The following is a 12631-nucleotide window of genomic DNA, read 5'->3' on the forward strand; positions in this document are numbered from 1 at the left end:
GTACTGAGGCGAGGTTACAGGCAAGATGTGGAAGCTAATGCAAGTGAAGATGATTCCTAAGAGTGCTGGAAAGGGCCTTTGATTCCCTCGAGAATGTTAATTTCAACGGGGGAGGGTGGCTTGGGAAGTTGTCTTTAGGGACATCACGAGGATGTCTAAGAGGTCATCGCTTCTGCAGGGTCGATAGATCTGGTGCATGGTCTGAATGGTAGCAGGTGAGGTGTAGTTTTCGCCACTAATTAAAGGAGTCCTTTTAATGCAATGGCAAAAAATCCGGGCTCCAAATAGGGTTAAGTTCATCCAGGTTTCACAGTGATCCTTTCCCCAGAGGTGCACATGTTACTGGAGTCGATTGGCTGTGGTCTGGGATAGTAGAGTTCTCGTAGCTGGAAGACAGACTGCTGGTGAAAGGGGTCTTGGCATGGTGTTGGGTGTGATGTAAAGCAGTCTTACGGGGGTCTTCCCAGAAGTTGAATTCTGCAAGGAGTATGGTGATGGTGAGGTTTTGGACAGAACAATAAAACTGATATGAACAATGCAAATCAGGCAGTTCATATGTTAAATAAAGTCTTAGAATGAACACATTTCATCTGTGAAGAAATCTTTCCACTATAACAGTTTTCCATAAAATCTCTGGCTTTAGTAAAAGTTATGTTCTGAGTACCATTTGCTAAAGAGAATCTGCTTTCCCTTTGTTTGTCTCTCAAGCTACGGGGTGTAGCTCTAACCCTGTGCTACACTTCGTAATAGGGAAACACAGTCTTCACTGGTTGATACAGCAACATCTGAAAAGAGGCCCGGTTCATGCATGAACAAGGGACCAATGCTATGTTCTAATCTGAAAACACAAAAATCAAAGAAGAGCTTTCACAATGACAAACTTGGGGGCATATTATCAAGTCCGGCGTTAACATTATCGCCACTTTAGCGACAGAAAACTGCCGCTAAAGCGGCGATAATGGGCTTGATAATATGCCCTTGAGAATTCCAATAGAAGCCCATGTTGACACCAGAACATGGGCTTCGATGGGAATTCTCAATGGCATATTATCAAGCCCATTATCGCCGCTTTAGCACCAGTTTTATGCCGCTAAAGCGGCGATAATGTTAACGTCGTTTCTTGATAATATGCCCCATTATTCCTCTTACACCCACTTTCTGCAGTTCAACGTCTTAAATGCTCCTCACCAGGTGGTATTAACAGGGTTGGCTCCCTGCACTTCCTTTGCTCTCAGGGCACTTGAATCCTTCACACCCCTATTCTTTGCACTGTTGCATCCTGCTGAATCTGTTCTCCTGAGGGTGAGCTCTCAAGCCCCGAGCAACACACACACACATCACCAATCTCAATGCATATCTTGCTCCCTGGAAAACCTTTGCCAACTCACAGGCATTGTGGTATAACATTCTCGCTATCACCAACCAATTCAAGGGGCAAAATTATTAAATATTGTAAACCATTTTAGAGGGTCCTGCCAATCACTACCTCTAAATGGGGTGATTGGCTGCTGTGTTAATACTTCACTGTCCAGTCTCTTCTCTGTTGTGAAGAGAGACAGAACTGTCTCATGCTGAAGCCGAGGTCTCAATTTACATTGCACGCCTGCCCACAATGGCAAAATACCACTACTACTGTGGGTAGATGGGCACTGGATCACACTGCCTGTCTTGTCCTTCCACTATCACTCGGAAGTACATTTTGGGGGGATTTAAAGGAACATCCTAACAGACTCTAATTTTACCTTAGTGAAAGTACATCAGTGTAAAATTTAATTAACATTTCTACGACAAAATTTATAAAAAGTTTGCAACAATTTCATCACTTACAGCATCTCCGATATTTTAAAACCTTTTAAAACATATCAACAGAACATAACAAGTTATAGTCGTTTTAGACAATCTATCCTGTTTCAAATTCATGGACCCAAAACTGGTTCCAGGAATGAACACTACCCCTTCACACCTCTTTCTCTGAGTCTGGGTGGAGCTCCAAGTAGAATGCAACAAGACTTGTAATACCATAATGCTCTTTATAAGACGTTCTTAACACAAGACTGACTATTAGCTATAAATTACTGCAAACGAAATTTGTAGGTCAATGTTAGCCTATGTGATAGGGACCCCCAGTTGTAGGTGGTTGCAATAGGGGGTCTCTGTGAGAGTCATTGAAAGTATCTGTCAGTATTGAATAAGCCCAGCACCGTTAAGGGAGCTCCTGCATCATCGCTTTAGAGTCTGCCTCGCACCGCTAGTCTATTACTGCAGATGGAGTCAATAGCTATTTCATGAATCCCCATGAGAGAAAGGGGTTTCCTCAAACACAAAATTTAGATTGTACGGTAAGAGTAAAATGTACCCTTTGTTTGGAGACATTTCATGTGTAATTAGATAGCAGCATGCTTGATCAGGAGAAGGGATATGGTAAGGATACAGTCCAGGGGAGGCTGACTTTGTAAAGCTTGTACATTACATTCATTAGGACACTGTGTGTAGATCACTTTGGCCAATGAGCAGGTGGGCCATGGGAAGCCAAGTGAAAAGCCGCTTGCTTTAGAGACTCTGGACCTATTTCTCAAGGGTCCATCAAGCTCACTGAGGTTGAGCATGTTTTGTCTTTGCTTCTTAGCCTGCCCGACTGGAAAGGTCTACTTGGATTGCAGTAAACTTGAACCTGGATCTGCAGTGACACCTGTACAGAAAACCTGCCAAACAAGAACTTCATATGTATGTACTGCATGTGATCCTCTTCTTCCGATCCCTGACTGCCCTCACCCACGCTTCGCTCCTTCGCGTCCTTTGTTTTTTATCTGTCCAAGTTATAATTTCATTCTTTTCATCTCTCGTCTCATGTGTTCCTGTCCTCTCTTCACATCTTTTCAATTGATGTGACCATCTTTGTGCCTCAGTCACAGTTTGGAGTGAACTGAAAATCCTTCAATTTCAGCAGAAAATGGGAGTAGAATCCATATTAGGGATAATATCGTGGGGAACACTCAGTTAGTGGTTTCGACTCTGAATTTAGCGTTTCCTCTTGAAATTTGACTACTTTCAGCTCCCTTCAAACTGTAAAGATGGCTTTTATGTTTTCTTCACAATCACCTCTTTTACATTTTTGGATAGTTTTCCTCTCCCTCAGGGAGCTCCCCTCTATTCCTTCCATCTCTAGTGTCCCAACCCTTTGTCCTAAAACTACCTTGGAACTCCCATCGCTTCAAAATAAGTTCCTTCTCTTGTCACCTGTTCTATGTGGGAGTCTGATGTCTCAGAATATCTAATATAACACGTTATTTGTACATTTGTATCCCCTACAGTTTGCAACAGACTGTGTCTCAGGGTGTGTGTGTCCCCATGGGCTGATAGACGATGGAAGAGGCAGCTGCATCTCTGAAAGCCACTGTCCCTGCATTCACAATGAGGAGTATCACTCTGATGGCGCTCGCATCAGAGTGGATTGCAATACATGGTAGGAGCCCCTTCTTACCTGATCTCCTCTTGAAGAACTCATTGGGGCACATTTACAAGCCCCTTGCGCCACTTTTACGCCGCCGTTGTGTCACTTTTGTGAGGCAGCGGCGGCGCAAAGCCAGCGCCATGATGCGGGGTACTTACAACGTGACGCATCTGCGAGATGCGTCACGTTGTAAAGCCCTGCGCCACATGTAGGCGTTCCGGCACAGGGGGGGTGTTCCGGCGCAGGAACGCCTCCTAAAAGTGGCTGAGTGAAAACTACAAGATTTCACTCAGCCACTTTTAAGGCCATGCTGCGTCAAAACCCTGTGCCTGCTTGAAGCAGGTGTAAGGATTGACGCAGCATTTTAAAGATAGGGCACCCCCGAGCCTTGCTGGAGCTGCGTCGCACTTGCGACGCAACTCCAGCAATGCACTGCCTTTACGGCAGCAGATGCGTCACGCATCTGCCCATTTTTGACCCATGGTGCGCCGCATTATAAATGCGTCACATCCATGGTGGCGGAGCCGTGACGCACAATAACTGGCGCATCCCTGCTGATATACAGGGATGCGCCAGTTATTGTAAATCTGCCCCATTTTTTCTAGGATGACTGAGATCATCAGCAGCCTGTGCACTCACTCTGCCTGTGTATAGGCTGTTCTGTTGTCTATTTGTTGGTTTGACAATAAAATGAAAGCTTGTGGTTCTAAAGGGAGTCACATTGCCACACTCTTTCCTCAGCTTATTGGTTGAAATCACTGACGCTGGTTTAACGGCGCTATAACATAGCACACAAGGGTAGAGGGCGAGTGCCACACGTTTCCATACCAGCTACCGGAGACATTTCTTCAAAGGCTCAGCTATTCTTAATGCTCATGAGTTGGGTCATATAGTAAGGATGCAAGTTTTTTTTTATATTTGGAATGAATTGTGATAGTATCAGTGGTAAATTCACTTCTGCACTGAGAAATCATTCAGCATATCCCCTGGCACTGTCCAACTGCTCTGCTTGCCAGTGCATGCCTTTCCTCTTAGCAGGCCCAGAGTACTCTAAAAAAGTGCAGCGTAAGCATGTCGTAATGGTGTGATTTAAAATGTAATGAGAGGACCCTATTTTTTCCAAATCGCTCAGTGAAAGTGCCATTCTGCCCTAAGTCAGGCCTCCTCGAAGGAACATAAAGGCCTTGGCCGAAATGTAGGAGCTGCAAGGAACATTGCTACCACTCTTATGAGTGGCATGGCAATTAATTCCAGGAGACGAAGGACCTCATGGCCTGTGTAAGAAGTTGGGTGATAGGTACCCACATCCAATAATAGTCAATGTTCTCAATAGAACAGGACCTAGGGGCATTTGACACACTGTGATAAAGCGTTGGTCACATACCCAAACCCAGTTAGTTTGTCCTAGTTAAAGATTATACCTTCTGACTTTAGTCAGACTTTAGTCCACTTTAGTCAATTAGGGGTAGGTGGAATATTCTGTTCTGCCTGCGGAATTGGGGGAATTCTGGCAACTCTTGTAATGCAGAGTCCTGACCAAATTCCGCCAATCACCATGTGGCATAATTTTTTCTCTCACGCTGCTCCAGAATGGTAAGTTGGCAAGTGTGAGCGAGTATCGGCATACTCTCATACGATTTACGGTCGCTTGGAAGACATCCAGCGCAATTTTTCAAACGTGGGAGTATGCGGGCCATCGCCACCATTTGTAGTCAGAAGGCTGCTACCTGTGTACACAATCTACTCTGCTGCACCATGTAGTGCTGTTTGTGCTGATGGCTCAGCACAGAACGCTCTACCAGTGCTAAATAATAGGACAAGCAGCGCAATGTGCCTACTTCTGCCCTTTGGCGAAACTCTGTGGAATATTGCAGAGTTTTTAGGTAACTCTGTGGAATTCCACAGAGTCAAATTCAGCGAGTTCTGCTGACTCCTAGTCCCAATCCACCACAGGCGTACAGTTCTAAATCCCCTAGGATCTCAGGGTAGGTACTTAGATACTCAGAAGGTAGTAGCCACAGTCCAGTCCAGGTCCAGTTGTCAATAATTAGCTCGGCAGATGCAGGGAAGGATTTTTGGATCTTGTTGTATCCCTATAGCTTGAACAGGAGGTCAACCTTATAAACCTTGGAGTCCACTTCTTTGTCCTGGGTTCAAGAGAGAGAGCAGGTGTAGTCCTCCAGGGCTTTTCTCAGTTTACAGATCTTCCTCCAGTGGGGGAGTGTGCTGAAGTGGGTACATGGAGATGCCACATTTATGCCTGGCACAAGCTAGTGCGGGAGAATGACTCTTGAACACCCTAACCAATGGGGTTAGGATTCCCAGGGCTAACCCTGCCCAGTTTGGGCAGTTTTCAGATGTCTGACATCTTCAACTGGACTAAACATGAGCTCTGAGTGCTGATTGTGTGTGTAGAGAGTGTACTTTTGTGATCGCAGTTTTATACAGTCCCTGTACGCCCAACAAACTCACAGTCAGAATTCTGTTGAAATAAAGTAGATCTTTGAGCAACCAGAGAGTGGATGCATACACATTATTTTAGCATTTTATTTCCCTCATTTAAAGTGTGCCCCAAATGTTACATGCAGACCCAGCAGGCCTGTCAAACAGATCTTGACACTCCAGCAAGATATGAATCTGTGATGTCAACAAGAGGCTCACTGTGATGGAGGTCGGTCTGGCTGTCAGGACAAAAGAGGGTGCGGGCCTGGTTGTTACCTACATCTGCTTGGGACTTGGTAGGACTCTTTTAGTTAAATCAAGTCCTTGGGTCCAGCCTACAAGCCATTCTGTCAAGGCCACACCAACGCCTCCCCATACTCAAGGCCTTTTGTCCATGTCCTAGGAGCAAGTTCACACCTCATTCACACCTTTTGAAATGCTAATTACGAGCTGGAAGAAGTGAGAAAACAAGATTGAGATTTAGCTTCCAGGGACTTCAGGCAGGGGTAAGGTGACTTATTTAACAGTCATCTTTTCAAAATATTTATTACAAATCTTACTTGAACAGTGAAATATTTCAAAAAGTAAAAACATTAAGGGCCAGGTTCACAAATGCCTCGGATTCCTTGGCGAAAGTCCCACAGTTGTGTGGGAGTCTCCGTAATCGGGGCAGAATCTCTGTAATGAGAAATCTCCTTGCGGAGATTCCACCCCAAGTCCAGAGACTCCCCCACTACTGCTGGGCCTCCATCAACAGTGTGGAGGTCCTTTGTGAATCAGGCTCTTAATTTGTAGCTCTCTTGTAGATGGATATAACATTTATTAAACTTAATATTGAGTTCCAGTGCTTTCCTATGGAACAGCCAACACTGCTACAGTCTAAATTCTAATAGGGCTTTTTTCACTGTAAGGACATGCCCTACTTTGGAATACCATGCACCCTGCCTTGAGGGAAATAAGGCCTACTAAGGGGAGGCTTATTAATATTTAAAATTAAGGTTTAGGGTTGTCAAAAGGGATTATTTAGACAGGCCGAATTTGCAGCTTAAATCTGCACAATGAGGCTAAAATGATAGGTCAGAAGAGCTGTATCGCAGTGCCACTGCAGTGGATGGCACAATGAATGACACAGTCCACTGGTAGTATTTAATTTATAGGCCCTGGATACATTTGCTACCATAAACTAGGAACTTATAGGTAAAGTAAATAAACCAATCATGTGCACACCAAACTTAACATGTTTAATGGGAGAGCACAGGCACTCTGTCACTGATTAGAGGGGGCAAAGTGCTCAGAGATCTTAGGCCAACAAAAGGAGTCAAGGCAAATATCTGGGGACTATCATTGAAAATAAGGTAATTTCCAACAGCCTGGAAAGTATATTATTGCTATTAGAGATAGTATAACGATGAGCTGACTTTAGAGATGACTTCCTAGACAATATCACATCCCACATTTAGGAAATGTTTTAATCACTGCACCCACCTCTGATGACCTTAAGAACTATGCATTTTAATGATTCAAGTAGCTCTCCTCTAGCAGACAAGCCCCAACCTGTTCCCATCTTCAGATGTTCTCAGGATGTCCCTTTCTGTTCCTTTGCAGCACATGCCACAGTGGACACTGGAGCTGCACCAAGACGATGTGTTACGGCACCTGCACCATCTTCGGAAGTGGGCATTACATCACCTTTGATGGGAAGAAATATAACTTTGATGGAAACTGTGAATATGTGGCTTCACAGGTAATAGCAGCTGAGATTTGTTTATCTGATCTCATTTTCTATTTCCTGTTAATTCTTTCAGGCAATCAAAACTGATTATTTAGATGTCACGTCATGATTTCGGAATGTTCAAAGACATTTTTCCGCAGGATATGGTGCAAAATCTTAAAGTGAAATATAAACTAGGATGTCATTTTTGGCACTTTAATTAGATTCTTACTCACTGAATCCACTGTTATGGGTATACTTTATATTCAGTTTTTCCTGTGTTTTTTGTGGCTGTAAATAATCTAACAGCATATGGAAGGAGCATGTTAGTGGGCTGGTCTGCATTGGTATGGGCACAGTTCAGATCTTTGCTTTCCATCTGTGAAATCGCTGTATCTGTGCTATAAATGTAGTAACTTTTAATAAGGGGTAAATAGAAAATGTTAAAAAAGCCTCCATTAAATTACCCAAGTATCCCAACTATAACCTGCAAGATTGCTTACAGCAAAGGCTGCTTACTTTTATAATAATTAAGCAATATTCACAGACCTGTGTATCTCTCATGAGGGTCAAAGGTTTGAAGCCTGTCCATTAATTTTCATGCAAATACTATTCGTATTGTTTTTTTTAATGTTTCACACAGGGCCTCATTACGATATCGGGCGGAAAGGCTTCAACAGACAGTCGGATTATCCCAGACCGTGTCGGAACCAATCCTACCGACTCGGTCTGAATCCAATCCGTCCGACTGATTATGATGTTCGCAGTCGGAAGGGAAACCGTTTGGACATCCCGAATCAGATCTGACTGGCTCTCTGAGAATCCGTGTCGGTCGGACCAAATCGTACAGCTCTACAGACAGCATTTCCGCCTGACCGATTACAATGTCGGATTTCAACAGCCTTTCCGACTAGGTCTGTCCGACACGAAAAGGCTGCTGGAAACTGACTTTTGGGGCCCCTAGCAGGCACCCCTTCAGCCTGTGGCCACCTGTTGGGGCCCAAGGGGGTAATCCAGGGACCCCCCCTTTAAAACCATGCACTGTGTGGCGTGCCCTATAGAGTGCCCTGGACAGGGTGCAATGTTTTCCACAGACACCGATTTTCCCCATAGCAGCCAGTGTTCTCGGTCGGAACACGAGCTCTCATAGAAGTCAATGGGAGTCCAACCGAACGGTGTTCGGAAACATCGTAATCGTGCTTGCGGAACTGCCGATCGTGAGTTGATCCGAACCGATTCGAGAAGTAGTCTGGCAGAAAGTTTCCGCCCGACATCTTTATGAGGCCCATAGTGCCTTGTGTCCGAATATAACCAAAGGAGATGTACATAATCACCAACCACTTTAATTACATATATTTATTTCAAAATATTACAACAAAAGTGTGACCTGGAAAGCTGGTGAAACTGGTAATTTGTAGGCCTGGGCAAAATGTGAATTATCTTGGCGTACTTCACATCATTTTGGGAATTTTGAATTACATGTGCTATGCAAAATTCCCCAAATTACGGCATTGAACAAATTGTGTAATTACGCAATTGCTTGTGGAAAAATTATAGCGCAGGAATTTGGGAACATTACGAGCTACCAGAACACGAGTGGCTGTTCTGCGTGGCAATTGTGTTTTTATGTTTCTTCATACAAAAAGCATTCTCGCATCACAAATTGACATGAGGACACCACTACAATAAAATATAGTGTAAATTTAAATTCTGTATTTGACTTAATTATGCATAATTTCACCAAAATTTCACGTAATTACACAAAAACAAATTACCCGAATTTTGCACACCCATAGTAATTTGGAGAAAGCTAGCATACCATTTAACAAACTAGCCTTATTTGATATTTGTGAGACTAATAGAATATGGAATGTGTCAAGTGTGTCTGTCTGCCTCTCTATTTCATTGTAAGTTCGAGAAATGTACTGCATGAGGCCAAGTTCATGTGGATTTATCTGATTTTCTCATTTTGTGTGCAGGATTACTGTGGCAAAGAACACAACAGTGGCTCAATGCGCATTATCACAGAAAATGTGCCATGTGGAACAACAGGGGTCACCTGCTCAAAGGCCATCAAGGTGTTTCTGGGGGTAAGTACGCCCTGGATGATAGATGCGCTACAGAGATCAAGTCCATGAAGAAGTTTGTGCAGCAGGATCATAGTCCCCAGGTGCAATAGTTATAGATTCCTTTTCACTTTATAGGGCCACTAGACCACATTATATTAGCAGGTTAAAGTCCTCAGCTGAAGGTGTGAAGATTCACCCCTGGGAAATCAATTTTTACATTCATGCATACTCTTTTTCTGCTATTGTTTTTTCTCAATAAAGCTGCTTTCCCTTAAAAGCAAATGCCCTCAGCCAGCTGTCACAGCAAGTAGATTGAGTGTTACACCTCCAAGAGCCTCTACTGATCTACCTGTGATCTTGCGAGGTGAAAGTGTAAGTTCGGCAGGGCAGCCCTCCTCGTTTACAGCTGAGGGTTAGGATTGAGACGCGTTACTTGAAATGTACGTGCAGCTTCTTCAACAGGAATAAGCAATGATGCTTCTGGCCCAATTTTAGCTGCCTTAGTGGAGAATTGGATGGTGCAGGTCAGAAGTGGGACTCTTTGAGATCCATATCATAGAATGGTGGATGGGCACCTCTTTTCAACTAATGAAATGGTGAAAGGGGACCTGGGTTTTCAAATAATGCAATAGCAAAAAGTAAGAAATAGCATAAGGGTACTGACAATTTAGGATTGAGATCCATTAGTGGTGCTTTATTAAAAGCTGCTCAAGCATGTGAAACAATAAGTACCACCAGTACAAAGATACTTATTGTACTTAGTGTCATTTTACCCAGTCGGGCTGCGCGTACAATCAAGAAAAGATCTTATTCTATTCAAGTCTAAGAATGGCAGGTCAGATGTATCCTGTGGTCTGATGTGATGGCATTGGCCACTCTTGTATTGCAGAATCTGGAGCTGAAGTTGGAGGACAAGAATATTACGGAAATTCAAGGAGATGGTGAGAATGGGGTGCAGTACTTAACCCGAGAGGTGGGGCTCTACCTCGTCATTCAGGCCAGCAATGGTGTCCTACTCATCTGGGATACGAAGACAACGATCTTCATCAAGCTGTCTCCTCAATTCAAGGTGAGAAAGGGAAATCCTTCTGAAGAGGACACAAATGGGGGAAAACATTCAAATCATGTTGATGCATTCTAATAACCTTGGTGTTCCACTTTGACAGGGCAAAGTCTGTGGCCTGTGTGGTAATTTTGATGGCGACGTCAACAACGACTTCACCACGAGGTCTCAGGTTTTGGTGACAAATGCGTTGGAGTTCGGGAACAGCTGGAAGGACGCTGCCCATTGCCCGGATGTGGAAAATGTCATCCTTCCTTGCTCAGCGAACCCGCATCGGAGGTCGTGGGCAGAGAAGCAGTGTGCAATCATCACAAGCACCGTATTCCAGATTTGCCACAGTAAAGTAAGGGGAATTGAAAGGTTCAGGACGTCAGCTTCATTAATTTTTCACCTGTGCCCAAAAAATGATGCTAAACCCATGTTTTTTGTTTAGTTTTCAACATGTTGAAACAAATGTAATCATATTGTCATGTAAAAACACAGTTCAGGTCAAGCTGGACCTTGACCATTTGCCCTTCATGTTGAGGTGACCGACCTATCACCAACATTAGATCGTTCTTCCTAGATCCTATCCAATGAGGAACAAATGCTGTCTTAAAATACAAAGCTATGTACAGAATGGATCTGCAGTCCCTCACCCAGTGATAGGAGATCCTGTGATCCTTTCCTACCGTATGGTGTTTGGTCCTTCATACATCCCTCTAAATGCCACTATTTTACATTAGACTTCCTTAAGGTAATATCATGCAGGTATGAAACGATGGGAAATTACCTAGAATCCAGGAGTTTGCATGCAGAAAATACTCTAGAGATCAATGCGTTGTTAGTAGAGGGGGAGCGGTCCCCCCCGGCGGCACGAGTTTTGGGTGCGACGGCCTCCCCCGCTATTACCTGGTATCTTGGGGGGGAGGGGGCAACAGCAAGTCCCCCCGCTCCTCAATGCGTTTGCCGCAGGGCGGCAAAGGGAGGACCCCCCCTCCTCTGGCCACCCGTGCTGGTCCCTGCGGCGGCCACCCTGTGGCAGCAGCAGGGACTGCCATGGGTGGCCAGAGGACTAGCTACACCACTGCTAGTGATCTCTGCATTTAACGTGAATTAAAAGCTTTTGAAGACAGCATTTGCTCAGCATCACCTATAACTACTTAAGCATCTCGCCTTTCCCAGTTGTTTTCCCCATCTCACCATCTTGCTGCACTTACCAGTGCCCACTTGGCTGTGTTGGGCATAAATCATGGGACATACACTTTATTTAGCTTCCTATCAAAGCACCAGTGACACATTTGGATGGGCTGAGCCAGTCATGATGGAAGCAGACAATGCTACCCGTGCCAAGCTACCTCTGTCTTGCTGCCCTAGGTCTCAGGTGCTGGGATCGTCCCCCGTATTGCAGAAACAATGGGTTCCTTTCTCCTACTGGCGCAGATTTTTAGTGTTAATTTTTATCTGTTTGCATGAAATTATCTGTAGTTTTTTAGCTGCATGTTGCAACAAAGTCACAATCCTATGGTTTATTGTGAGTTGTGTTTTGCTATTAAAGTAAGATGGGATTCTGAAATATTGTAACGTAACATCTAAACTGACACCTTTTTGCAAAGTGCATTTCATTTAGGGCGAGAGGCAGTGGCGGCCTCTTTGGAGAAGTAGTGGTAGGGCAGGGGAGAGGAGGGCTCAATTTAAAATAAACAAATTAATAAAAGTTCACTTACTTGTGAAGGGCCACCGCCTCTCCTCCATCCTCTTCTCTTCCCGGAAATACAAAAGCACACAGGTGCCCAGACTCCCTAAGCCACTCATGATGCTGCTGTCACCAGCATGACAGCAGCGTCGTGATTGGTCTAAGTTGCGTGGTTCGGAGCTCAGACAGGGAGTGGGAGCCTGTAGATGTTCTCCACCCA

At 44.4% G+C, this 12631-nt stretch overlaps 1 protein-coding gene across 1 annotated transcript in view; it reads left to right on the forward strand.

Annotated features, from left to right (window-relative positions):
- MUC2 (mucin 2, oligomeric mucus/gel-forming) overlaps positions 1 to 12631 on the forward strand; it is a 165956-nt gene that overhangs the window by 51011 nt on the left and 102314 nt on the right. Inside the window, exons 18-23 of the mRNA XM_085644898.1 lie at positions 2627 to 2724; positions 3312 to 3463; positions 7499 to 7637; positions 9584 to 9694; positions 10563 to 10742; positions 10840 to 11079. Coding sequence (XP_085501024.1) covers positions 2627 to 2724; positions 3312 to 3463; positions 7499 to 7637; positions 9584 to 9694; positions 10563 to 10742; positions 10840 to 11079 — 920 coding nt within the window. The remainder of the gene's footprint in view (positions 1 to 2626; positions 2725 to 3311; positions 3464 to 7498; positions 7638 to 9583; positions 9695 to 10562; positions 10743 to 10839; positions 11080 to 12631) is intronic.

The sequence above is a fragment of the Triturus cristatus genome, chromosome 3_1 (genome assembly GCF_964204655.1).
Source record: "Triturus cristatus chromosome 3_1, aTriCri1.1, whole genome shotgun sequence".
NCBI lineage: Eukaryota > Metazoa > Chordata > Amphibia > Caudata > Salamandridae > Triturus > Triturus cristatus.